Source organism: Bradysia coprophila, unplaced genomic scaffold (assembly GCF_014529535.1).
Source record: "Bradysia coprophila strain Holo2 unplaced genomic scaffold, BU_Bcop_v1 contig_324, whole genome shotgun sequence".
In the NCBI taxonomy this organism is placed as follows: domain Eukaryota; kingdom Metazoa; phylum Arthropoda; class Insecta; order Diptera; family Sciaridae; genus Bradysia; species Bradysia coprophila.
Window position 1 is genome coordinate 4197287 of NW_023503584.1, and position 27187 is coordinate 4224473.

General features: G+C 37.2%; 5 protein-coding genes and 1 long non-coding RNA gene across 9 annotated transcripts; 3 read left to right on the forward strand and 3 right to left on the reverse strand.

The window, feature by feature from the left end:
- Positions 1–27: 27 nt before the first annotated feature.
- LOC119079586 lies at positions 28–4901 on the forward strand. The gene is made up of 11 exons (XM_037187576.1): positions 28–410; positions 738–956; positions 1018–1480; positions 1689–2255; positions 2431–2529; positions 2592–2707; positions 2770–3839; positions 3899–4029; positions 4087–4295; positions 4358–4661; positions 4737–4901. The coding sequence occupies exons 1-11, from the start codon at positions 139–141 to the stop codon at positions 4884–4886; spliced, it is 3600 nt and encodes a 1199-aa protein (XP_037043471.1). The 5' UTR covers positions 28–138; the 3' UTR covers positions 4887–4901.
- Positions 4816–12527, reverse strand: LOC119079588 (malate synthase-like). 2 transcript variants are annotated; one of them, XM_037187582.1, is made up of 6 exons: positions 12509–12527; positions 6618–6977; positions 6099–6380; positions 5700–6042; positions 5229–5638; positions 4820–5165 (listed from the first exon to the last, which is right to left on the reverse strand). In XM_037187582.1, exons 2-6 carry the CDS (start codon positions 6945–6947, stop codon positions 4908–4910), a joined length of 1623 nt encoding a protein of 540 aa, XP_037043477.1. In that variant the 5' UTR covers positions 6948–6977; positions 12509–12527; the 3' UTR covers positions 4820–4907. The 2 variants fall into 2 exon arrangements, with proteins under 2 accessions (XP_037043476.1, XP_037043477.1); XM_037187581.1 differs by lacking the exon at positions 12509–12527 and having other exon boundaries at positions 4816–5165; positions 6618–7111.
- Positions 9415–10540, forward strand: LOC119079592. The gene is made up of 4 exons (XR_005088192.1): positions 9415–9568; positions 9751–9788; positions 9860–10229; positions 10288–10540. It is a non-coding gene; the product is annotated as an uncharacterized LOC119079592 (long non-coding RNA).
- On the forward strand, positions 11962–26185 carry LOC119079587 (myotubularin-related protein 8). 3 transcript variants are annotated; one of them, XM_037187579.1, is made up of 10 exons: positions 11962–12180; positions 23139–23255; positions 23322–23484; positions 23549–24106; positions 24173–24269; positions 24332–24844; positions 24909–25035; positions 25103–25197; positions 25256–25469; positions 25547–26185. In XM_037187579.1, exons 1-10 carry the CDS (start codon positions 12157–12159, stop codon positions 25682–25684), a joined length of 2046 nt encoding a protein of 681 aa, XP_037043474.1. In that variant the 5' UTR covers positions 11962–12156; the 3' UTR covers positions 25685–26185. The 3 variants fall into 3 exon arrangements, with proteins under 3 accessions (XP_037043474.1, XP_037043473.1, XP_037043472.1); XM_037187578.1 differs by lacking the exon at positions 11962–12180 and adding an exon at positions 22628–23071 and having other exon boundaries at positions 24212–24269; XM_037187577.1 differs by lacking the exon at positions 11962–12180 and adding an exon at positions 22629–23071.
- Positions 13600–14470, reverse strand: LOC119079590 (3-oxoacyl-[acyl-carrier-protein] reductase FabG-like). Its single transcript, XM_037187584.1, has one exon. It carries the CDS (start codon positions 14382–14384, stop codon positions 13626–13628), a length of 759 nt encoding a protein of 252 aa, XP_037043479.1. The 5' UTR covers positions 14385–14470; the 3' UTR covers positions 13600–13625.
- On the reverse strand, positions 18759–19540 carry LOC119079589 (3-oxoacyl-[acyl-carrier-protein] reductase FabG-like). Its single transcript, XM_037187583.1, has one exon. It carries the CDS (start codon positions 19523–19525, stop codon positions 18767–18769), a length of 759 nt encoding a protein of 252 aa, XP_037043478.1. The 5' UTR covers positions 19526–19540; the 3' UTR covers positions 18759–18766.
- Positions 26186–27187: the final 1002 nt, after the last annotated feature.

Here is a 27187-nt window from a genome sequence, read left to right on the forward strand (position 1 = left end):
GTTTCTTTCCTTTTGAAGTTTGACATTGAGTTTGGTGTTTGTAAACAGTAGTGCAACGAGACTGTGTGCTGTATAAAAATATTTGAAAAACCGGCAACTGTTGTGATTCAGGTCTCCTAACTTAAATCGGTAACAAAGATGGATGAATTGAAGTATCTCACCAATAAAAACAACATCCAGCAAGTAACCGTCGGTTTGCAGAAATTATTGAAGGCAATTCGTGCTGTAAAAGCACAGGGCACGAAAGACAATCAAATCAAGGAAATTGACTTCCTGCGAGAACTCTGCACGTCAGAATACTCGAATTTAAGTTTGTTAGCTCACCAGGCATTCGTACGGCTGGTTGAAGATGGGACAATTGAAGCTGCCGCCTGTTTGTCAATGTTTATGACAATGTTGCCGAACACTAAGTAAGAGATTGAGGTTAACCTGTTACATACGGCAATCATTTGACCAGTATTATTATCGGGTGTATTACTTCCATCGATCAAGTTATTTCTAATCGGTTGATTTCAAATCTTGTACTTCAGTTGTTTTAACATAAATTTTACTATCTAACGGACCATATTAACCAGAGATTGTCATTATTTTTCTCGTCGTTATCGATAACAGCCGTATGTGACAGGTTAACTTAGATTTATGTCAACTCTGATGCAGCTGCAGTGACGGGAAGAAATATCAGCTGAAGTCAATCGAGACTTTGGATTGGTTTGTAATGAAATTTCTGCATTTTCCAGATACAATCAATACACTGCAGTAACTGAAGGAATCGTTGATCTACTCTTGTTGGATCTGAAACGACGTGGTGCACTAGTGGAACCAGCGAAAAATTATACTTGTCCGTTCGGTTTGAAAGCTCCACAGCATCCGATCATAACGTTGATGCAGAAGAATGAATCCAGCTTGGGTGACCTGACCAACAAAATAAACGGAATATGCAACCATCACGACAATGGGTACGTCTAACATAAGTCCACTCAGCCCATTCCCAGCAATGATTTTCCAACTTGATTACAGAATTCGGCAACACAGCATTGAATTCCTTCGGCCGGTGTTCCTGTACACTTTGTGTAATCCAACCAGCATACCGGACTCAATAACCATCTGGACATGCTTGCTATCGCATGTGAAAAAGTCAAGCAAAGCTAAAGAGTTGGTGGATGAAATTCTGTGCTATCGGAAGACAAGCTCGGCAACGGCAACATTAACGACCAGTTTATTGCTCAGTGATGCTATAACGATTATGGTGGCCCATGGTAACGTCAAGATGGCCGTTCAGTTTTCGTTTTATCTAACTGCAGTTTTGAACGATTTGGTAACGTGTGGCTATGATCCCAGACCTGGTTTCAGGATTATTCGACAGGCAATAAGTGAAATGAAGCCTGATCGTTTGACGTGTGACCTGTTGCTCATTTTACTGAACCATTCGCTGCATAATGTTTCGCCTGTTTACCTACCTGATGTCGTGCGGTTGTTAAAGGTACGGCTCCATTTTTTTCACAGTTCGCTTAACGTCGCTGATTTCAATTGCATTTTCTTGTTTCTTAAAGCTTATTTTTCTTCAAATTTACCAGCCTCTGATGATGATAGCTTAGCTATTGAAACCGGTTGGGAAAAATAAATAAGTTTTAAGTGCAATTTAAAATAAAAAAAAGAGTTTTAATTGGCTCAGCCCCTTTACGTTAAAGCTTATCATAATTACAATGGATGGAGGAAACCAAGTGACACGGGCCATGATCTTGGACGGACTAATTGTTTGGATCGCCAATTTTAGTTTAGTTCCGGCAGATGGATTGCATGAGATAAAGGAATTGATAGATTTCATCATAAAACCGGATGGACGGGTTCATCTTCCGATTGAGTCCGCCGACAGCAAACACGTTTGTAACGTTCAATTCCATCATCCGTCCGTAGCGATCGGATATCAATTGGCTACATTGTCTCATCGGATCGATAAGGACATTCACGATAGGGATGGAAAATATTTGAAAGAATTTCTCGATTCTGTTCAAGTACCATCGCAACAGCGATTTGGCAACCAAATTCAATTATTTCTGCGTGGGATTTTCCTGAATGACAAACTGCAAACGCGTCTTCGTCTGCAAGTTTTGGAGATTTTGCTTAAACTTGTTAAGGACGACCAAGACGTGGCCACTGGACTACTGCTTCCTGTGTTATTTAAATTGTCGAGGGAGAAAGAGCCGATCGTGCAACTGGAATTATTGAGAGGACTAACTCAATTTGCCGTTGTCAAGGTAATTGTCGTTAAACGTATGAAAGCAGTTGATTGATGGAAATGATTGAACCTTTGGGTGGGTTTTCGGTTCGGATAAAAATAGTTTAGAAAGATTTGGGTTCGGTTAAAAGCACTCTAATATGAAAATGCCTGGGGTTTCGGTCAAAATATTCAAATCAAACTATTTACCACAGGAAAACATCCCAACAATCTTAAACACTTTAAATTCGATGACTTCTGGAATATTGCGGTCCATATCGTTGGACTTATATCTCAGACTATGGAAGCAGGAAGTAAGATCTACCAAATAATCCAACACAAACTTTCGATTGATTGTTGATTCCTCAATTAACAGAACCGAACGTACCCGTTCTTGCACAAACTGCTTCACAGTTCAAAGGAAAAGGATAAAGAATCGAATGAACTGACCATAGCGAAGGCCTTTACAATCAAAGAGATCTGTGAATTAAAGTAAGTTCAAATGACCAGACACCCATTGAAGACACAAATGGATTTTTGAATTTCCCAAACAGACCAACGCAACACGGTACGGATCTGGTCGTTCATCTGTCGAATATTTTGAATCATAGTTCTGGATTGGAGGGAGAAACATCGACAACATTGGCCATTGAAGCGATTATCATCTTATGCAACAGTCACACAGTGAATATTGCATCTACGTGGAAGGCTTTGAGCCAAAAATTCGACAACGAGAACCGCAAGCGACCGACAATCACGCTCTGTAAATTCTTCGGTCAGGTTCCATTACTGCGTAGCCCAACCCAGGAATATGACCAACTTTATACCGAAGCAGTTTCCAAACTGTGGCACTACATTGTTCACTCTGACTGTAGTGAAGTCATTAACAGCGCACTTGCAGCCCTGCAAAATTTTGACTATTGCGGACTAGCGCTTGCACAAATCCCGGATGTATTTCGTCAAAATCTCGCTGTACCATCGGCATACATCAAAAATGTGAGTGATGTCAAAACAATTGACGCTGTTGACGTCTTAGATTACATTCCCGGACAATGCTGGATGCAACTGATTCAAAAAGTCAACCCATCAGCGATGGGGTCTGCAGCCGATCTAGTTTCGCACTACATACACAATGAAATCGAAGCGTATCGCGGTGGTGTCTATCATTTGCCTGAGGGTAAACCCGAACCCAATAATCTGAAGCAACTGCATAATAGGAGCCCTCTGCGTTACATTGTGGAATATTTGATGGTGGAGTCGAAAAAACCGATCGGACTGAATCGACCGGTTGTTTTGAATTGCTTGCGTTGTTTGAGCAAAAAGTTCCCGAAACCCATTCCACCGTTGGACATGTACTTTGTGATTCATTTCATGAACGATGACATCGAAATGAAGACCTACTGCATCCGACTACTGGCTAATCAAGTAATTCAATCGGGTACGGCTAAGAATTTATTGGAAAATTACGTTGCAAAATTTGGCGATGATCAGCTGAATGATTTCCAAGAAGTGGAGATTATTCTCGACGTGTTAGTTGATCTGGTGAACGGCATATCGGTGGATATTTCCGAAAAGTTGTTGAAACAAATGTTTGAATTTTCATTACGACGCTGTGCGACCGAACGTAAGCTCTACATTCGGAAAAATCATTTCTCGATAATCTAATGCCTCCGTTCATTTCAGCATTAATTTTTGAAAAATTATTGGCAGCCACCAAAGGCATATTCACGGAAACCTGTCGCAATGAAGATGCAATGCAAATGGTTGTCGGAATCGTTGAGTCGTACTTCGATTTAATTGCTCCAAACACAAAGGTATGTGAAGTAGCTTCTTCTTAATGGCTCTCCTCCATGTTCAACATTTCGTTGCAGATTTTCGACAAGTTTATGGAATTGTGTGAAGACATTCCATCACCCCGGTTAGACGACATGATTTCGCCAAACTCTTGGACAGAGATTCATTCGGGAAAATTTCGCAAGGCTACGCTTGTACGATGCCATTTAGCGATCAACAGTCAACGTTTGGACAATTCGTTATTTTGGTTGAGTCCCATCGTGGACAGCATCCACAAATTTAAAAAGTAAGCCGAGCCGGGTCGTATGGAACGATTGAACTTCCTTGAATTACCCGCTTCTATTTCAGTGATCAACCATTTGTGCTGGAAAATATTGCAGCTGTTCTGCATCGTTATGGTAATGACAAAAGCGCCAGCAATTGGACAATGGAAATTCAGAGTAGAGTTCAGGCTGCTCTGCTCGAGAAGAGTGAGCACTCGGAGTTTTTAATGGATCTGTTCATTTTGTGCCTGGTTGTCTCTTCGGGTTGTTCAACGTTGTATGGAAATATCGAAAATATTGCATCTTGTCGCCAGGATCGATTGGATGGATTCCCGGCATCTCTGCACATTTTATCGGAGCGGGCATTTTGGAGAGATTGCAGTGTTCGAGTGAGTTACAGCAATAGAAAATATTGGCAAGGCTGCCGTTTACTAAGCGAATCTCTTTTCTTTTCCCGTTGGTAGATTTTCGAGTTTTTGTTCCACGTCTACACGCACACCAATCTTCAAACATGTTTCATCGAAGCGGCTAAGAATGCTCTTATTTGCACGAAAAATGATTTTTATTTTACGCAAAAGAACAATTGGATGAAATACATTGGCTTGCGAAGGTAAACCGGTTGATTTTGATGTGATCTACAACTTCGCTACGAGACCATCATTCTTATTGTGCAATGCCCGGAATTTGTGATTATCATTCAAGAACGTCGTGATGTATTCGATGTAGAATTTTGACGTAATAATTTCCAGTAGAATGAACTTTGACGAAGTCAACCGTTTGCTGTCTGGTATGGAACGGCACATCGATTTGCGAAATTCACCGACGACGGTATCAAGTACCTTGTAAACCAATTGTCGCGTAACAAATGTGTTCTCTTTGCCTTCGATGGGTGCCTTCAAGATTTACAACGTTCGAGTACAACACGAACTGAATTCTATTCCGACGATTGATCTTACCGAAAATCGAATCCATTGCCATAATTGAGATCGAGATATTTCAGCAGTTGCTGAATCTTCCACTGCACCGTTGTAGAAGAAAATCCCCGAACCAGATAGCCAGTGATAGATGAACAGTAAAGCAACCGAAATATTCTGTCTAAGTCCATCCATCGTTACTCCACCTTTAGGAATATCAATTAGGGTCACTGGTTGGATGTCACTGACGTCCAGTTGTTTGTCCAGCTGATTGTCGCTTTTACAAAGACCTTGCCACAGCTCTTTGATATCGTCGACGATTCTCATATCGTAGACCATAAATCCATCAACACCGCAACGAATTTCGACTTCTTTGGCGAATTTGATTTGTTGGATCACGTCGTTCGGCTTGTTCGGTTTTTTCCCTGGAGGTAATACTTTTGCTGCCATCCCTGAAATAGGTTTATCAATTTGTAGATATGCTCCTCTCGTTTTCATATGTATATGTCATACCACCCGTAGCAAAAGCACCCCGTCTGTGACAGACTTCGATGACTAGACGCATGTATGAGGATAGAAATTTCGTGGACATGTTCACATATTTGTTGCGATCAGGAATAACACAATCGGCACTGTTGCCAAACTTAGCAATTATGCTAGCCGAGTAATCCCAGATGCCGCAATTAAGCCCGATTGCATGTTCTTTGATCGAATAAAGAATGTCTTCCATGCAATAGGCCGCTAGGATGTTCTCAATCAAGACACAAGCCTTGATTGTGCCGCATGGAATGTTTAATCGATTCTGTGTCCACACGAAAATGTCGTTCCATAACTTTGTCTCGATTGTATCTTCGATCTGAAAGTTAATTGAATTTGCCAGTCAAAATTACTAGTCATGGCTATCGCATTCACCTTAGATATGTAAAAGAACGGCCCAATGCCAAGTTGACTCATTCGGAATCCGTTGTGATACATCAGTAGGGCAAAATCGAACAATGGTCCCGATACTTCTTTGCCATTAACCAAACAGTGATGTTCGATCATATTGAAAGCTCTCGGTCGCAGCATCAATGTTGGGGCTTTAGTCATATCTGTAGGTGCTCCTGGTAAAACGGAATGAACTGCTGCCGTTACATTGTATATTCCTAACACAATATTTCTCCATGTGGGACAAAATCCGTCGTCAAAGTCAACCTAAAATTTCTGAAATTTGAATCATCCCTTCAACACATAGCGACCAAGGCGTCACACTGCTCCTAGCATTCACACTCGTAAGTCAATCGTCAAAAAGCGTCCGACTTTCGATCAGTTTGGGTGTAACTCACACCAAACAAGATGCTTGATTCCTATAGTACTGAGAGATATGCGGCACCTCCAAATATTTTCTATGTTACTGCTAGGAGCTGTGCTATGACCAAAGTTAATTCCAACCTGAATTCCTTGAACGTCAGCGAATAAAGTGTCGACAAAATATGCTGTACTTGCTGGCGAAACATCACCCAGATCAATTTTTCGATTCTGTAGTCGTTTTGGTAACGGTCCAATATTCCACTCTAACTTCTTGGAACTGTTTCGGAATTCTGGTTTCCACTTCCCTTCACTTATGACTAAGCGACGTCGATCGCGTTCAAGTAAAATTTTCTCCACTCTGCCATCGAATTCGGTTACCAAGTCTTCGATGAAACTCAATGCACTTTTTGTGAATAGCAACGAGTGCTCAGATTCCAATCGATGCGGTGGTTCTTCCACGGAAATGGTCATTGCTTAATTCCTCAGCGACTCGACGATCTTCTAGTTTTAATTGTCAAGAAAAAATGGTTTAGTGAAACAGTAGTTTGACCTTTGATGTTGTTAGATTAGAAGTAAACTTGAGAGGGTTTTGTGTCGTGGAGTTTGTGTCAACAATTGTAGCTCTTTTCAGAAACGAGTGCATTCTCGTTTAGAAGGCATGAAGTACAAAGCAGCTGGACAAGACAATAAAGTCGTTTCTAATATGAAATTAGTTTCTCAAAAGAAGGAACAATCAAACTTCAGCCGAAATTTGCTTCAGCTGACTCACTCATACAACCGACTATATATGCCAAAACGGTTCTACCACACGCATGCATGTACTGTTAAATCCGTATAAACATAAAGACTCGTATTCAGTTCTGTTTGTATAAACCAGCTGAAAAAATCAGCTGAAGCAAGCATTAGGCTTAATTTTGAAATTTAAAGTTTGAGTTAATGTTATGTCTTCAAGTATAATGCAAGTGCAGAGAGTAAAACAGAATAATCAATCCAATCATACAATGCCATTTACTTACACTGGAGTATCTGCGCCAATCAGATGACAGCATTTGCCTTATGGGAGAGAAAATTCCCGTTATTTGCGCTTGCCTCATATATTTTTCCTCATTTTCATCCTACATTGCTCTAATATACTTGATGCAGTATCAACTGTTTCCCATTTTCAGTTTCTGTGTGTATGCGCGTATCATTTTAGATAAGACGAGTGCTATTTGTTTGTTGATTCTCGTATTAACGAAGCTGTTGGATCTCACTATCGCATTTGTTTTCGTCATGCAAACAATCCGATTCAGCTTGTAATCATTTCCCATCGAAATTGCAATCAGTGCGGTGGAAAAACAAGCGTAATGGAATAATTTTTTGTTTCTAAATAGATGGAATGTTTATGCAATAAACGGGGCAAGTACAGAAAAACAATAAGGTCTCTTCGAGTTAAATATGTATTGACCTTTCTGGTTAGTGGTTAACAAGATATTATTTAGAAAAATGCATGTTAAGATGAATGATGTAATAGATTTTCTGTTACACATTAGGCGATGTCTTGCACAAATATGAAGTATTAGTATATGTCGCATCTGTATGAAAATTTCTATGCCTTCGAGGGGGATCATATCTCACGTCTTCAATTGGTGATACGAAACTTTCCTCACAGATAAAAACAAATTCTCCCATAGATGCGTAAGGCCCGAGGGGTGACTCACTTGGTATTAAATGGATTAAATGGTATTAAATGGATTTAATGGATTAAATGGATTTAATGGATTAAATGGAATAAAAATTGGATTAAATGGATTAAATAGGTAAAAACTTAATTTTACCAAATACTTTAAAAGTCTTAAAAATTGTTGATTTTGATTGAACGACGTACTCATACTACAACGTTAAAAAGCGTAAAATTCCACTTTTAGAAGTTTTTGGTGTAATGGATTAAATGGATTAAATAAATTTAATACCATTTTTACCAAAAAAAAAATCTATACCTCACGAGTACTTAAACGCCCTGGAGATCGTGCAGATCTAATTTTCGTAATTAGTTTACAAATTTTTTAGGTGGGTAGCCTAATTATTTCGGTAAAACTAAAAATTTTTTTGGATTAAATGGATTAAATGGAAGTGAGTCACCCCTCGGTAAGGCCCAAAAACACAATAGCAATTCCGCAATGGTTTCCATTGTTAAGCCTGTGGTTAATGTCTGCTTACAACTAAGTTCTAATTCAGTTTTGCAGAGTTTATTCAAAATGGTAAGATGCTTATCGATGATATTGGCTCCTGGTTGGATATTGGTATCAATCGCTATGCGGCTAGAAAATTATCGAAAAATTTCTTATTGTGTGACATTTTATTTTAAAATAATTTCTCAGTTTTGATCAGTTCAATATTTATTTACAAAAGTCCATAATCCATCCAACCATATTTTGTAAGAAAAACTAGGAGACGAAAAATGTCCGCCAAAGGTAGATAGCTCATCCTTTTATTGGTATATTCGGAAACTTTAGAAGCAGCTGCTGCCTACAAGCAATGTCCATTTTCACACTTTACTTGATATGGGTTTTTATTTTCTTTCAGGAAAAAATTTATTTCAAAAAATGTCGTGAATGTTCTGCGTGAGACAGCCAAAAAAAATAAAAAATAGTGGAACTCCTGAGTGTATTTCACGTTGGTAGTACTTTATAGAGTGGAAGAATAGTCTAGCAAGACTGACGAGCATTATTCACCTACTTTCTTCTAATTTGAAATTTAATTTCTAAATTGAAAAAAACATTGTTTCGCAAGTTATTCTCAAGAATAACATAGCTCAACTTTATTTACGTATATATTCTTTCTTGCAATTTATGTAAACTAAATTCAGTCAAATAATTTAGCCAAAAAGTAGCAAAAACAGAATTTGGTTGAGAACAGTTTATCGCTAAAAAATTGCTTGACTATTGCTTTATAAGTGTTTAACGCAGCACATAAAGTGTCTCACTGTTCACAAATATTTTGAAGAAAAGCGATGACTTCATCGTTTTGATGGTATCGACAATATCAAAGTCAAATCAATTACAAAGCACACAAAAAGTTCACTTTCTCGTTATATTTTAACAGATAAATAGGTGAGACATAATCAAATTAAATGTGAAAAAGAAACTGAAGACTCGGATTAACATGAAATCGTCTTATACGAAGTCATTAATTAATTAATTAAGTTCGGTTCCAAAGGTTTCGTTGTTGAGGGGTCCAAAATCCAAAATGAATTTTATTCATGGAAATTTATTTCTTTATTTTCAATATCTAGTCCCCGTGACAAGACAATTCAGTTTTAACCTGATAAAGGTGAGCGGAGGAAAGTCGTCATTTCATCACTTTTTTATGAATTTTATGCAATAATGTTGTTTCTTTTTTAGCATCTCTCTCAGCGTATAGAAGAGCAGAATGAAGGATACCATCATTGCCATTGTATTCTTTGTCACCCTCCAAAACAATGTGGCATCTTCAGTCGATGTTTCTCATACTGAAATCTATTTACTTGTAGAAAGACCTGATTTTCCTACAAATGGATCCGTTCCAGGGTTTCCAAAATTTAATAATCCCTACGCAAATTGTACTCCTCGTCTCACGTTTGATTCGAAAAATGGAAATGGATATTGTTGGGAACATCCTACGAAACTAAGTTTCAATGAGGATTGGGCACCTGTAGTCAGTGATCGAATGTTCACGTTCAAATTGATCTGTAATAGCACTGACCAAACAACCTGGAAATATAACCAAACAAATGTAGCTAAAATACTAATCTAAGACGAATACAGTTACTTATGTCTGCCTTTTTAATTAGCGTTGGGACTACAATTTGGATAATTATAATGCCTCACACATTACCTTGCCTTATGCTTCAGTGCTGTATATCCGAAAACCACGTGGCCTACATACGGGTTTTGATGAAATATCTACGATTGCTACCTGCATTCCTGCAGCAACAGAAAGCGAATCAGAAGATCAAGGTGTATCCGTAAAAATTTCTCCTTGGTTAGAGATAAGGCAATTGAAACTTTCGGACAATTTGTATAAAATATATTTGGGAAAGTAAAGTGAAGGTTTTGCATTTAGTCACACAATATGTTCTCCACCTACACGTTGAAATATACTTTACTTTACTAGTGAGGTAATATGGCCATTCCCTCACTAGTGAAGACCCTTTCCCTCGCTCGTAAAGTAAAACGCCATACTTTACACGTGAAATAATTTGATATCTCGTATCACGATGAGTAAAAGTACCTCGGGCTGAAGCCCTCGGATACTTTTACTCATCTGGATACGAGATATCAAATTACTTCACTGGTATAGTAATGTACTATTAATCGTAAACTATTCCATTTTTAAATCTCTATTGCCCATGCCATTACACTTTCAAATAGTTCACTACTATATATTTCCAAGGTATCCCGGAACAGAATTTCTATCATTAGACTCTCATACAATTCTTTCCAATCATCTTTCTGGATAATTTGACGAATTTCTTTATCGATAACATCAAATCGTTTTTTTTTTGTTACGTGTGCAGTGTTTTATGAAACAGTTGTGAGAAATTTAAAAGAGGTCTGCGATGCATTTCGAATTCCGGAAGACTTTTTGTTTTTTGTTTACTAGTTCACGCCGTAGGTGCGCTTCAGAATTTGAATTTTTGATGAATCGATGGATGAATTAATAAATTAAGTTCAACCAAAGCACCTAGCAGGGTAATAGAAAAAAAATAAAGTAGTACTTTAATCCAAGTACCTCTACTACCCTGCTTGGTGCTTTGGTTCAACGCATTCTTATATGACAATATGGCGAGTTGACCAATTACAACGCTGCCTTTGATTTGGTTGTTGTACGTTTCTTTTTGAATTTGCTGCGGACTTACGGTGTAAGTTGCTTAGGACTCAGGACTACCGAATTCGATCTGTTTGTTAACTTTTTTGTAATGACGAGCGTTTCTCCAAACAATCAGACGAATCTATTACTTCTTATTTTCAAAAAGTTTTACAGAAAATCTATTACTTCACTTCTTTTCACATAAATATTTTACTATAAAGGCCACACAAACCGGAGGTCATCGATTATTTTAGTCGTCACAGCAGATAACAGATCGGTAGTCGTTTCTAGAAGGTTATCACTAGAACAAGGATGGTATAATGCATCTGCGAATAATTTAAGAAATTCAATTCTAGAGCTTCGTAGCTATATTGATAGAATGACATAAAAACGACAATGAAGCATTAATTAAGGAACCAGCAATTTGACTATTACACAAAAATGTCATTCCTAGTTAGATTATTCTATGTAAAAACATTCTGACCTCGTCCCGTATCACTTCCACTACATTGCCAAAATATATAGCGAGGAAGCAGCATTTTCGATTTAAAGGTCCATGAAAGCCCTACTTTACAATTCAAATTATGCGCCATTTATAATTCAGCAAAATGATGGAACTTTACATCAGCGCACAAATAATGAAGAAAAACAACATACATTCAACGCACAAGCCGGACAAGGTAAAACGTCAATCTTGTTTCGACAATTTTTTCGACAATTATTTTCCTCATTGAAACAGATTGTTTGAATAATTTCCAATTTGTTGTTGACTATTGACTCCAATTAAACGGGGAACGGTGCGTTAGTGTTTATAAAATTCAGTAAGAGTAGCGAAAACAGTGTCAGTGAAATGGATGAAATAAAACAACCAAAAGTAAGAATTGATTAGCTTTTAAGTTCTGCATTGTTGTTGACAGACTCTTTTTTTTCGACAAGCTTTGTTGCCTAATGTTTTTGGTTATTTTTAATTAAATATTGAACATTTAACCCGACACATTCAATTATCATTTGAATACCATTCAGTCATCATCTACAGGTATCGTACATATAAACGGGACTAGGACAGTTTTTCCATCTATACAATCCTTTCACTCCGGCTAAATCAATAATAAATTGCAACGTTCAAGGTTACATTTATTATTTGATGCTGCATATTCCATTAACAATAATCACAGTGGAAAACAATGTGAAAACTCACTTACCAATCAATTTTCTTCAGTGAATTTTTTTACAAAACTTCTTTGGGAAAAGTGCCTCTCATTGTCGTTGTACCACTGTGTCGACGAAACTGCACTAGATATTCGAATTGACAATCAACGTCGTGAATTATTTATTGTTTTGCTTATAGTTTCGTATAATCATTTACGTGTATAAATGGTGGTGTACGAACGACCACTTAAATGGACTTAGATTCACTAACTTAATGAACCAGTGCTTATCAAACTTAAATTTGCAAAACAGAATGAGTCAGTTAAGTAGTCTGTAGATGTCACTTCTTTGATGGATTGTGTCTATTTTTCATTAATGTAATTTTCTTCCATTGAAGCCCGTACAGACTCATTATCTCATTTTTATCCATTTATTTCAAGATATGGAGGTCACATTATCGTTTCCTTTCTCTAATTATATAAAAATATGAGAACAAACGTTACCAAAAAAGATAAGACAGAAAAGGAAAAATTAGTCTGCGTAGCTTCAATACGCAATTTAACGATTCAGAGAAGCTACGTCAATTTTCATTAATTACTGGTTCAGGTTTCACCCAAGCGTTCTTGTTCTTAGACATTTCAAATATTTGTAAATCATGCAACAAGTGTGTTTATCTCACTAGCTACCATAATGATCGTCAGATAACGAATTTTCTAAAGTTTCAATGTAAAACCAATCTGTAAGCTCAACCCTGGAATATTCCTCTAATCATGACATGCATGACATTTCGAAATAAATATTTTGTGCGTGTGCCCTATATGTAGTTGACACGTAGTGATTGAAAAGGTCTAAGCATAACGTGTAGAAATTCGCAGAAACTTTTCAGCGAGACAATCACACTCCCCGAGTCGTTCACCAAAAATAAATTTTGATTTAATTAAATGCTATCTAATAGTATTTTACATGAACTTCTTCAAGGTTGCCGTGGAGATTCCATGTTATGTCAATAAAATTGTTAGGATGGGATAATATCTCTCGTAAATATCTCATACATAATTGAACGAATATATCAACTCAATAATGTCATGATATGACACTGTAACAGTTGTTCGAATAAACAGTTGTTGGAATAAAAATGCGATCAAAAGGTTTTACGACCGATACTAAAATTTATTTCATCAGAAATCCTCCATCGACAGGAAATAGAACGCCGGTAATGAACGATGCAGAATCACTAGCTAAATATGCGATTGCTTCTGATGTGTCTGAGGGTTCACCAATTCGTCCAATTGGATGCACATCTTTACCAGCTTCCATCCGTTTATCAGCTTCTTCGACACTCATTCCGGTTTTTTCAAAAATCGGTGTCCGAATCATTGCTGGATTGATCGAATTTACACGAACTCCTTTAGATGCCAATTCCAGGGCCACACATTTTGTGAATTGGTCTAGCGCTGCTTTAGATATGCAGTAGCTCAAAATACCCGGAAATGCTTTCAATCCAGCAACACTCGAAACATTCACAATGTTTCCCTTTGTCTTTTCCAAATGTGGCACTGCCAAACTTGTTAATATTGCGACCGCTCTTAAGTTAGTGTTAAAAATATCATCAAATTGAGTGATGCTGAAGTTGCTCACACTATCGCTTTGCAAAATGCCAGCATTGTTAACTAAAACGTTCAATTTTCCGAAATGATTTACTGCATCGCCTATTATTTGCTCCGCGTCTTTGGTCACATCAGCTACAATAACCAATGGCTGCACTAAAGAACCAGATGTTTTGATTTCTTCAGCCACATTTTTCAGAAGTTTCTCATTTCGTCCGACTAGACACACTTTCCCACCCAACTTAGCCAAATGTTTAGCAGCATCGGCTCCTATTCCACTACTTGCACCCGTAACTATTATAACTTTATCGGTAAAGCTCATTTTCAAAGAAAGAAAATTTCGACCTGACTTCACGAAGAAGTACAATCAACTGATACAGTCGATCTTAACTGGATGCTTTGTAGTATAGTACTAACCGGTTATCATCCAATTTCATAAAGATTCGAAATATATTTTCGTTCACCAAATTAAACTAGAAACAAAATGACTTGCTTATTCGTTCTTATAGCGAACAAAAAATGGTAAACATGATTTGGCACACCTTATGTTTTGTTTGCAAATTATGTGAATTGAGTGTTGGTTGGTGTGACTCGAAACAAATTATCTCAATCGACAGTTCTAGCATGTTTCACTTATCTTATAATTTGGAATTATTCCATCACGGTTCTGCTGTGAATTTGGTATTTTATGGCTTGAATCAGAACTACAGCAAATTGATTCCTAGAGCCTGATGTAGGTGCCAATTCAATGGCAGCACATCTTGTAAATTGGTCGAGTGCTGCCTTATACAGTTTGTTCATTTCATTTTTACACAGTTTCTAAAGATTGTCGATGTGTCAGAGTTTTTAATGTACCCAGTCAATTAAGTTCTTCCCAAATTGCGCAATATTTGAATTCGCGATAGAAATTTTAAATTTTGCGCCAAAAATTCATAATTTGGGAAGAACTTAATTGACTGGGTACATTTAAAACTCTGACATATCTAAAACTGTGTAAGAATGACATGAACAAACTGTAATCGAAATTCTATTCTACAGTGAACGACATCTCAAATGTCTCACTGTCAAATTTTTCTGAGAATTTTATTGTGTCATTGCAAATTCACAATGACATTCTCTGAAAAAAATGACAGTGAGACATTTGAGATGTCGTTCACTGTAATAATTTATAAATTTTGATGTAAATTAAAAACGAGCATTTTTCTCAAAAGCTACAAATCCTGAAATTAATAGTAAAATTTTGACATATTTGCTTAGGTAAATTCATAATTGTAGTGCGTATGCTGCAGAGCAGAGTCTTGCGATAGTTATTTTCCTAATGTATGCTAAAATGATTTTTCAGTAGCGAATGATAGCTTTGCAGCTCGAGCTGGAGACGAACAACATTTTTTCTAAACGACGTGAGAAATAAGCGACCAAGTCGTGATATTTTAGAACTAGTTAGGAAAAAGAAAATTTGCAATATTTGTTTATTGAAGGTACTATAACTGGTAGACTTTTACTAAATGACTATTATGACTATTAAACTTGCTGTTTTCAACCTTTAGTAAACGGCTAATAATCTATTATAGATGGCGAAGTCGACAATAAATAATTGTTTCTAGCTGAGGTTCTCAATTGTAGCAAAACATATACTAGAACTCATGAAATACGAGATTTGGTATAAAACATTTTGCGATACTTGAAAGAAAGGCAGTAACGAATCTATATGTGGCGATGCCATTTCTGTTTATAAGATATTGAACTAGTGTAACCATTTTCCTGATCGATTTCTCATTATTGTACCACTGCCTTTCATTAGAAAATTAATTAACGGTAAATTACCGAAATTATTTCAATTAACAGAAAGATGCTTTTGTTCAGGCTATTTAATTTTACCAAAAATATCTACCGGATTAATTGAAGCTCAAATGTGTGGATTGTATAAATTCAAGTGTCAATGATAAAATCTTACACTGTCCTTATACATAAATTGTCTACTTCGAACATGACTGTGCACGATTAAATGTACATTAACGTAAAAGATATCAAAGTTAGTACGTCATTTGAGAGATCTTATCAAGGGTCTATCCTTGTATATTATAATTCCCTTGACTGAAAGTCAGGGTCTTATGAAAGAAAATACCCTTAAATGTCCGTAACGCTAAGTTCACTTTGATATTTTGAAAATGTTCTACATTGGCAAAAAACTTTAAATACAGAAAACGTCCGTACACTTAAGGACTCGATAACTCAAGTAATTCTTTACCGATTTGCAAAATTTTGGTTTTAATCGACGGAGAATGAAAATCATGAGGTGAAGTTCGTAGATGGGCAATATTGGGGTGATGAGATGGGAGTAATTCTTAAGAGAATTTTATTCCTTGTTACCGCGATAACTTCCCTAATTCCTATCAGATTTTCAAATTTTTTGTATTATTCGACGAAGATTGAAATTCTTGAGGTTGAGTTTGCAGATGGATAATGTTAGAACAACGAGATGGGAGAAATTCTACACAGACGCTTTTCCTTGTGGACTCGATAACTCGAGTAATTCTTTACCGATTTTCAAAATTTTGGTTTTAATCGACGGAGAATGAAAATCATGAGGTTAAGTTCGTAGATGGGCAATATTGGGGTAATGAGATGGGAGTAATTCTTAAGAGAATTTTTTACTTGTTACCGCGATAGCTTCCATAATTCTTATCCGATTTTCAAAGATTTTGTCTAAATCGACGAAGATTGAAACTCTTGAGGCTGAGTTTGCAGATGGATAATGTTCGAACAACGATATGGGAGAAATTCTACACAGACGCTTTCTCTTGTTACCACGCGATAACTTGAGTAATTTTTACCCGATTTTCAATTTTTTTGTTTTAATTGACAGAGAATGATATTGAAGTAGTGAGTTTGGAGTAATTGTAAACATAACTTGTTATACCACGATATTTTTGCAACGGATTTCCAGAAAAATTTCTTATCTGACGAGTTGTGAAATTCTGGATTTCTGGTCTAACAATTAAGAAGTACTTCCCAAAAGAGTTTTTGCTTGCTTGCTTGAGAAACCGATAGCTCGAGTAATTCTCAGAGGCTTCAAAATCAATTTCGACCAGTAGCATAATTCATGTGGTTAAACTCGAACATTGGAATTTAATTGGACTAGTAATCTGGGATATACGACAATTTGTGCGTGAAATCCGTATTCTTAAAAGAATTTTTTTCGTTCCTAAAATGTTTGAACGAGTGTGAACTTTGCGGCCAGAGCGAAGCGAGGGCCGTAATTCACACGAGTTATATTTTTTCAAGAGGTAGGCAGGAAATACGCCAATTTTAGTAGACTATATAGGAGACTCATATTAGCTGTTAAACGTACCTCGCTGGACCTTCCACTCATAGCGCATGTTTTGTATGTTTTCTGTTATTTGACACTCATAGCGCTTTTTAGGAGACAATATAAAAGACTCGTAATAGAGTAAAATAGTAAAACATCGCTCGCTGGGCCAGCAACTCATAGCTCTTTTTTTTCTGCAGAAAATTAAATTAAATTTGAGTAAAATGAAGCATGTGATGGCTGCTGTTTTCTAAATAAAAGAGACATTGATTTTTCATGTGAATATAATTTTGTGATCGTTGTTACAAGATATGGGAGAAATTATACTCAGACGCTTTTCCTTGTTATCGTGATAACTTCAGTAATTTCTACCCGATTTTAAGTTTGTAGATGGATAATATTGGAGTAGTGAGGTTGGATAATAATTGTAAAAAAAAATTATTTGACGAGTAAGTGAATCTGGATTTCTGGTTGAACAATCTAGAAGTCTAGAACAATTTTGCTTGCTTGATAACACGATAACTCGAGTAATTCTCAGAGGCTTCAAAAATCGCAGATTTGAAAATATTAAGTGTTTTCGACCAGTATCGTAATGTGGTTAAATTCGAACATTGGACTTTATTGGATTGGTAATCTGCGATATACGACAATTTTTGCGTGAAATCGTGTTCTTAAAAGAAATTTTTTCGTTCCTAAAGTGTTTGCACGAGATTTTTGCCAGAGCGAAGCGAGGGCCGTAATTCACATGAGTTATTTTTTTTTCAAGAGGTAGGCAAGAAATTCGCCACCTGTTCAGCGCTTTTAGTAGACTATATAGGAGACTCATATTAGGAGTAAGACATCGCTCGCTGGACCTTCAACTCATAGCTCTTTTTGTTTCTTCAGGAAATTAAATAAATATAAGTAAAATGAAGCATGTGATGACTGATGTTTTCTTAATAAAAGAGACATCACCTTTTCGTGTGACTTTAATTTTGTGATCTCAAAAACACCACCTCATTTTAAAATGGTTAGAAAACTAAGACTGGAATTATAGAAGAAGAAAAACAGTCAAGGGACCTGACCCACCCAAGAGGTGGGGCCTAGTTTGTTAGAAGTATTGTTGGAACTAAAAAATTGCTGGAGCGAAAGCGGTAATCATATTATGTAGTCCCTTTATTGTAAATACTTTTCGCAACTAATACCACAGTACTATTTTATCCTTGCCTGGCATCAAAATTCCACACTCTACACTGATACCGAATAAGATTTTTCTTGTACTATGAAAAGCAAGTTCTCTGCTTCTTCTTCATGTGACATAGAACAAAATTGACTGAATGATAGGACAATAATGTTTCACGGTCTCATTTAGACGTAGTATAATTAAAAGAATTCGTATGGCGTTTCAATTAAATTTATTTCATCAGAAATCCTCCATCGACAGGAAATAGAACGCCGGTAATGAACGATGCAGAATCACTGGCTACATATGCGATTGCTTCTGAAGTGTCTAAAGGCTCACCGATTCGTCCTAATGGATGCATATCTTTACCAGCTTCCATCCGTTGATCAGCTTCTTCGGCACTTATTCCAGTTTTTTCCAAAATCGGTGTCCTTATCATTGCTGGGTTGATCGAATTTACACGAATTCCTTTAGATGCCAATTCAAGGGCAATACATTTTGTGAATTGGTCGAGCGCTGCTTTAGAAATGCAGTAACTCAAAGCACCCGGAAATACTTTCAATCCAGCGACACTTGAAATATTCACAATGTTTCCCTTCGTCTTTTCCAAATGTGGCACTGCCAAACTCGTTAATATTGCGACTGCTCTTAAGTTAGTGTTAAAAATATCATCAAATTGAGTGATGCTGAAGTTGCTCACGCTATCGCCTTGAAAAATGCCAGCATTGTTAACTAAAACGTTTAATTTTCCGAAGTGATTTACTGCATCGCCTATTATTCGTTCCGCGTCTTTGGTCACATCAGCTACAATAACCAATGGCTGCACTAAAGAACCAGATGTTTTGATTTCTTCAGCCACATTTTTCAGAAGTTTCTCATTTCGTCCGACCAGACACACTTTCCCACCCAACTTAGCCAAATGTTTAGCAGCATCGGCTCCTATTCCACTACTTGCACCCGTAACTATTATAACTTTATCGGTAAAGCTCATGTTCAATAAAAATTACGACCTTATTCCGCGAAAGTTTACAATCAACTGCTACAGTAGATCTTCACCGGGTGCTTTATAGAATGATACTAACCAAAAAAACCTGTTATCTTATCTTCATCGAAATTGAAGCATATTTCGCAACAATATAAGTGTGAAGCTAAGTGACTTGCGTAAAAAAAAGTTAGTCAGCGTGATTCGGTATTTTTTATGTGACGGCAATATGTATATTGAATGATGGATAAGTATTGATAGGCTTACGCTGTTTCTACGGATTAAGACGAAATGCTCACCTTTTGGTACTATTGGATATATTTAGTTCAAATCATCCGTTTTAGATCCATTATAGGTCAGAAATCTTGCAGAGCAGCCTAGCAATGCTAGGTCTGTTTCGATTTTGCAATTTCGGGTGAACAATTTTTGTGTTTCGGCACTAAATTTGGAGTAATACAAAAATTTGGGACAATTTCCTTGTCAATTTGTAAGGGGAGAATGACCCGTTGTTTGCACTCGTAACTAACCTAACTTTTTTTTTGAAAAGCTCATTTTCTAAGAGATAACTTAATTAACGAATTTAAATGGCCAAATCATAAAAGAATAATTGAAGTTCAACGGCGGTTTTTTAGAAACAATTCGACAACTTTCAAATTATCACATTCACGTCTAGCCTAGTCTAGTTAGGTATGCATGTACCATAACAAACGATACAGATTTTTTCATTATATCGTTTTGAGGGATTCTTCTGAAAAACAGAAGACCGAAATCGGACGCATTTTCTATTGGAATTTGTTATACGTGCCCAGTAAGGTATTAGACCCCAGAAGCCAAAACCACTTTCAAAAAAATTCTTCGAAGCTTGTGTGGCTAGTGTGAGGTGATCAAAAACTGGAAACTTGCACTTTTCTTACAAAAATTTCTCCAGTTACACTAGCCGCAGTGGCGCCGAGTATAGGGGGGCGAGGGGGGCGATTGCCCCCCATGACAATGCAAAACTTCTTTAAATTCCTAGGGTTTTTCACAATTTTTTTATCATTTTGTGCTCTTTGCCCCCCATGAGCCCCCCATGAACGAATTCAAAGTCGGCGCCTCTGACTAGCCGTACAGGGTCGTGTGGGGTGTCATTAGAAAGGTAATTGCATATACTTCCGGGGCAAATAGGATCTTATTGAGTTTAAAATTCATCTTCACTGAGATATGTACAGTTGAAGTTTTCAACCGAAAAAAGACTGAAAACTTACACTTTTCTTACGGAAATTTCTCGAGGTACACGAAACGTACATGGTCGTGTGGGGTGTCATTGCACATACCTTAAGGAAAAGTAGAGCTTACGAAGTTTGGTTGTATCTGCGATTTAATATAAGCACTTAAACATTTCAACTTCCAGTAAATCGTCGTAGATGCTTCCAAACCCTCTCGTGTACCTCGAGAAATTTCCGTAAGAAAAGTGTAGGTTTTTAGTCTTTTTTCGGTTGAAAACTTCAACTGTGCATATCTCAGTGTTAATGAATTTTAAACCCAATAAGACCCTATTTGCCCCAGAAGTACATGCAATTACCTTTCTAATGACACCCCACACGACCCTGTATGGCTCGTGTAACTGAAGAAATTTTTGTAAGAAAAGTGCATGTTTTTGGTTTATGATCACCTCACACTAGCCACGCAAGCTTCGAAGAATTTTTTTGAAAGTGGTTTTGGCTTCTGGGGTCGAATACCTTACTGGGCACATATAAAAAATTCCAATAGAAAGTGCGTCCGATTTCGGTCTTCTGTTTTTCAGAAGAATTTCTCTTTGCTAAAAGGTTAAAACTGAAGACATGAAACATTGACAAAAAATTGTCTTTCAAGCAAGAAATCTTATTTGTTTACTTGATTTACGAAGACTATTTTCGATGTATAATACAGATTTTCAATGTATTTGGTTTTATCCATTGTAAAGATGGTATTTCGTTACTGATATGTAGATTTTTAAATTGAAAATACCAATTTGTTGTGATACATAAGTCAACATGAAAATCAATTTACATTTACTTGGAAAATCTCGATGGTAATATGTCATTGAAAGATCTTATCGACATTCTATTTTTTGATTTTTTTCCATAAAATTTAGACTGTACGTATTCTCTCTGCCTAGGGCCAATTGTTCTTTTAAAATTGATTTCTGCACCGCTTCTTTTTCATTCAGTATCGCGTAATGTAATGTTCTGTAACAAAATCTTGTACTTCTTTAGTTTAACTGTACGATTTGATAAATAAGAAAACACTAGTTACATCTTAAATCATTATTTTGACGTCATTGTCGATAACAGATGTTGAATTGACAGTTTTAAATTATGAAATGTTTATGGGCAATCAATAACCTTTGCACAACTACAATCATAACATACGTCGGGTGCATACTGTCCGTAATAATGGTATTTGCACCATTGAGCAAAATAATGTATCGGAACTGTTAGGAAACAGCTGTTTATCGGAAAGATATCACACAACTTGCACACATTACATGCTCAAATCGTACAACATTTTTATACTTCCACCATTTCCCCAGGGGGCGAATAACATATCCACCCAATTTATTTTTGATGAACGGCTTTTCGACTTACGAAAGCTATGTAATGATTTTCAATATACAAAAAGCTAATTCAATTTAAATGGAACATAAAAAGATGCTGGTATGCGATAACAAGACGCCAGAGTGAAATCGACGACATAAGAACGTTAATATTTTCTCTCTCATTTTCGACAGCCTCATTTTGTCGTTCAAGGTCAAGTTCTTGTGATTTTGTGAACTAGTTGTGGAAGTGAAAGCAAATTGATGGTTGCCTCGTAGCAGTAGTAGTTCCTCCCTTACATTTAACGTTTATTGAAAAAAAATGTCGTAAAGTTTTGATTTCTTGCCTTTGTAAAGGTTAAAATCAATCCTTGTTTTGGTCCAGTACACACCCGTCATACCTATCACGCACAATCACAATCTCTGTTAAATGTAAATAAAACAAAAATTGAGTAAACAACATACGCTACATAGACGGATGCTATATAACCGCTATATAGATCCACAACCGTCAAGAATGAGTATATTTTCGCTACCACATTTTCGTTCGCTTCAATAACATTCAGTTCATAGTGAACAAGTCACTGGTGCGCACAGACAACCCTCACATCTTTCTGTTTGCACAATTTATCGAATTTGTTTGTGATTATGCAACCAACCCCAACACTAACCGTATTATCAGTTCGCAACGTTGATGGAGATTAAAATTGGAAAATTCTTTTTGTCGCGACACAATTTTCGTTCGATATAAATAAAAGGGTGTGGGCAATATGAACACTCAAGCATTGTCACCGACGTCGTCATTACGCCTACGGTTCGATCAATTATCACCTGAATGTGATGATGACACCGAGAAGCATTTATTGTGGTGGGGTGGCAGAAGGATGTCTGTGCCACCGTTTGTATCACATAAATTTGTGGCATGGTTTGAGGACGGTTTATGCCATGAAAATCATCGGAAACAGATGATTATGTTCAAAGGGTATAAAGTTTTGAAAAAGGTTGAATCAAGTGAAAATAATGTATTTGATGGTCATTTCAAGGTTTTTCTTTTTCACTTTATTTTAGGTTGACGACGTCAAAATGATTGATCGGTACAATAGCAAAACTCCTTCAATTGGGACGTTATATTTGACGGCAACGCATCTGATATTTGTGGATCCTGACATAAACAAAGAGACATGGGTTTGTATTGAAATGTAAAAAGTGAAAGTTTTCCAATCAACAAAAGCTTTTCTGCTTGTTGTATAGATTATGTTAACTCACATCGGAAGCATTGACAAGCTACCGTTGAGTACGTCAGGATCTCCTTTACTCATACGTTGCAAGAACTTTTTATCCGTTAACTTTGTTATACCGAGGGAACGAGAGTGCCACGATGTTTACACAACTCTTTTGAAATTATGTCAGCCAGGTAAACGTTGTCCACCTTTTCACCGGTTCCGTTGATGATTTGTTTTTTTTATTTCCATGCAAAGTTCACATAAAAAACTTGTACTGCTTCCAATACACATCCAGCAACGAAGATCTGGCAAAGTCTGCCGGTTGGGAATTTTTCAAATTGGAAAACGAATTCAAGAGAATGCGTGTACCGAATGATAAGTGGACGCTATGTTCGCTAAATCAAAACTATGAGCTCTGTGATACATACCCACGACAAATTTATGTACCTGCTGAAGCATCAACGGCTATGCTAATGGGTAGCTCCAGATTTCGTTCGAAGGGACGTCTGCCGGCACTAACCTATTTGCACAGTAATAAAGCGTCGATATGCCGATGCAGTCAACCGTTGTCTGGATTCAGTGCAAGGTGCTTGGAAGATGAACAGATGCTTGAGGCTATACGGAATACAAATCCGAATCCAAATTCCGATTACATGTACGTCGTTGACACTCGGCCGAGAATCAATGCAATGGCTAATCGGGCGGCAGGAAAGGGATACGAGAATGAAGCGTTCTACGAAAATATTAAATTCCAATTTTTGGGCATCGAAAACATTCACGTTATGCGAACGAGTCTGCAGAAATTGGTGGAAAGTAAGTGATGAGAACATAAATTGATTGAAATTTGTTCATTCGAATTTGCCATTATGAAACATGTAGCGTGTGAGCAGAAATCACTTACGATGAGTGGATTTTTAGGTTCATTGGAATCATCCGGATGGCTTAAGCATATACGTGCCATACTGGACACATCCCAGTAAGTTGTCTTAAAAAACGAATCTTTAGCGAACTTTTGAGCTAATTTTGGGAAAATAAAAGTTTTATAGCGAACGCTGTTGACAAGGGAATATCCGTGGTCGTTCACTGTTCAGACGGATGGGACCGAACAGCACAAGTATGCGCTACTGCCGCGTTGATGCTCGATCCATTCTATCGCACGATAAAGGGTTTCCAAGCACTGATCGAAAAAGACTGGCTAGCCTTCGGACATAAGTTCAGCGATCGGTGTGGATTCATACAGGGCGACCCCAAGGAAATGTCGCCGGTGTTCACACAATTCCTGGATTGTACATTTCAAATGATGCAGCAACGCGTTGATGCATTTGAGTTCAACGAAAGCTTTCTGCTGACACTACACGACCATGTGCAGTCGTGCCAATTCGGCACTTTTATCGGCAACTGTGAAAAGGATCGATTGGATTTGAGATTGTCGGAGAGTACGTTTTCGTTGTGGGGATACATGGCTAATCATCTGAACGAATATATCAATCCGTTGTATCGACCGGAAATGGACGAGATTATTCGTCCCAATTTGGCGCCGCAAAGTATTAAGTTAGTATTCTGGTGGTACTACCCCATTGCTTCATAATTGAGACGTGTTTCGTTTGTTGATTAGATTTTGGAGAGGAATGTACGGCCGATTCGAGAGCGGTGTTCATCCAAGGGAACCATTAGGAGACTTACTACTGTCAAGCAGAGATCATTGTACTTCTTTGGAAGATCATGTCCAGCATTTAACAAAGGTGAGTTAGGTTTTGACTTTCAGGCTGTTCTTTGACCTTTTGGAGAATAATTTTCTTGTCTTTGCAGCGTATCACGAGTTTCAAGAATTTAATTTCAAAATCAGCCAAGAAACTTCAGAACGTGTCGCGCCCGAAGGAACTGGTAGAAATCAACGACAACAAGTGAGTGTGCCAAGCGAACGATTATGAACGATTCACTAATGATGCTCCCCATCCACAGATACAACTACGACAAAAAAATGAGTGATCTCTATTCGGCTGACGACGACCATCCTCTCAAGTCGACCGACATTTCGTTTTCGAATTTGTCGATAGCCGAAAATACGGCAGACAAAATCAATGCGGAATTGCAATCGGTTGCTGTGGATTGGAAGCCACTACGAAGCACAACTGTATGCGCCTGTTCGACACCATTCGATCAGATTGTGCGAAAGGTATGAATCATTAGGTCTTCGGCTGGTCAAACAGTAAAATTGCTTGAATTCGGATTTTTTTGTTGTTGTTGTTGCAGAGTCATTGCTGGAGGTGCGGTGACGTATTTTGTCCGCGGTGTATTGATCGTACGATTGCTTTACCTGGTCATGCAAGCGGTAAGCCAGTTCCGGTTTGTCGAACCTGTTATCGAATTGTTCAGCAAAATAGTCCGTAGATCATCACCGCTACGACGATGAGTGTACAACACAGGACAAAATACGCTACAATTTATTAGATAAAGTAAAACAACCCCCTGGTTTGTCGCAACTCTTTGTTCCCATTAAGATGATACCAAAGACAAACATTATTGACAATTTTTAGGCAAAACAAAAACCAATTTATTTCAATTCTTAAACTGCACACACACACATATTATAGACAGACATTGTCGTGTCGAAGAGTATTTTTGTTGTGGATTTTCCATAGATTCAATGCAAATGTGGAAGATCGATGAAATTTGTGATAAAATTTATTGGAATCTGTTGGTAAATAACTTAATGTAAAGGAAAACCAATTTTTTTTTAAAGCTTTCGCTGTCATTCTTTAACCGACACAGCTTCTGTTAGTACCTTAATGTCTGTAAGAGAAAGAAAAATTGTTTAAAAAGTTATTTGAACGGAAGATTTGAATTGGTCATTCCAGAAAAATTTTAAAAATAAAAATATTATTGTCCTAAGATAGGCTTGGCTCATTATTTACTTGGTTGTCGTTTAGTGTAATAGACTTCAACCGAATGTACTGTTTAATTGCGGAGAATTTCTGTTTCTGACCGATGATAATTGGCTGTCGCACTTTGCTGTTTTCTTTCAATCGCAGCGGAAGAGTTCGACTCTTCTGATTAACTGACTTACTTACTCACAAGACCTGTGTTTGAAAGCTATGTCAAATGGTTACATTATACCCAATAAGAAATCAATTTGTTTTACTTTTATTTTTGAGCCCTAGAAGGGCCCTATCGAGGATTAGTATATGAAATTGACAAAATGACGAATGGAATTTAAAAATAAAATGTGTGTTCAAGGACCTGTCGTGTCCATTGATAACGCGTATAGGATTAGGACATGCATCAGAAAAATGTTTCAAATTCGTTGAAAAATTGTTTGGCTTCGGAAATTATCGAATATCTAATGAAATGAAACGAATTTCTACAGATTTCTTGTCGCGAAGAATCCTTAGCGCAAGAATTGTTTTATTGCATTTTTAAACACGAACATAATGACGAAATTTTGGCGGTGAAAACAGGTGAATCCATCGACGAGTCCGGGTCAAAAAGGTTGATTTTTCGATTGTTGAACATTTTAAATTTCAACCGCCCGTCGAAACCGTAACAAAAATCTGATGGAACTTTACTCTCTTCCGTCAGCCGATACGATGCACTGTAAAGAAAATATTCCAGATCTTAGCCTCGGACAGAACGAACACCAGACATTTTTCAATCGAACACGTTGGGTAACATATGACGGTTAATTGTGTACCGGTTTTAGACGATTGATTTGATGCAATTTCACGAGTTGTACACCGAGCAGAGCGAGTTCAATCAAATCTATAGTCCCAAACAGATGCACATGTAATTTTTCATGCAAATAGCCGAAAGCTAGAAAAAAGCTAGAAAATTGCACTCATTTTCGGCCTGAAGCATGAAAAATTTTAATTTGACATTGACACATTGACTTTTTAA

Excerpts from the sequence above, each read along its gene's own strand:
- LOC119079586 (XM_037187576.1), top strand. The coding sequence starts at position 139 with ATGGATGAATTGAAGTATCTCACCAATAAAAACAACATCCAGCAAGTA. Across the intron at positions 2,256-2,430 it reads CTCAATTTGCCGTTGTCAAG|GAAAACATCCCAACAATCTT; the intron begins GTAATTGTCGTT and ends TATTTACCACAG. Across the intron at positions 4,296-4,357 it reads AGCATCCACAAATTTAAAAA|TGATCAACCATTTGTGCTGG; the intron begins GTAAGCCGAGCC and ends CTTCTATTTCAG.
- LOC119079588 (XM_037187581.1), bottom strand. The coding sequence starts at position 6,947 with ATGACCATTTCCGTGGAAGAACCACCGCATCGATTGGAATCTGAGCAC. Across the intron at positions 6,381-6,617 it reads CTGACGTTCAAGGAATTCAG|GTTGACTTTGACGACGGATT; the intron begins GTTGGAATTAAC and ends CAGAAATTTTAG. Across the intron at positions 5,166-5,228 it reads GGCAATGGATTCGATTTTCG|GCACCCATCGAAGGCAAAGA; the intron begins GTAAGATCAATC and ends TAAATCTTGAAG.
- LOC119079590 (XM_037187584.1), bottom strand. The coding sequence starts at position 14,384 with ATGAGCTTTACCGATAAAGTTATAATAGTTACGGGTGCAAGTAGTGGA.
- LOC119079589 (XM_037187583.1), bottom strand. The coding sequence starts at position 19,525 with ATGAGCTTTACCGATAAAGTTATAATAGTTACGGGTGCAAGTAGTGGA.
- LOC119079587 (XM_037187577.1), top strand. The coding sequence starts at position 22,841 with ATGAACACTCAAGCATTGTCACCGACGTCGTCATTACGCCTACGGTTC. Across the intron at positions 23,256-23,321 it reads ACATAAACAAAGAGACATGG|ATTATGTTAACTCACATCGG; the intron begins GTTTGTATTGAA and ends CTTGTTGTATAG. Across the intron at positions 24,107-24,172 it reads TCTGCAGAAATTGGTGGAAA|CGTGTGAGCAGAAATCACTT; the intron begins GTAAGTGATGAG and ends TGAAACATGTAG.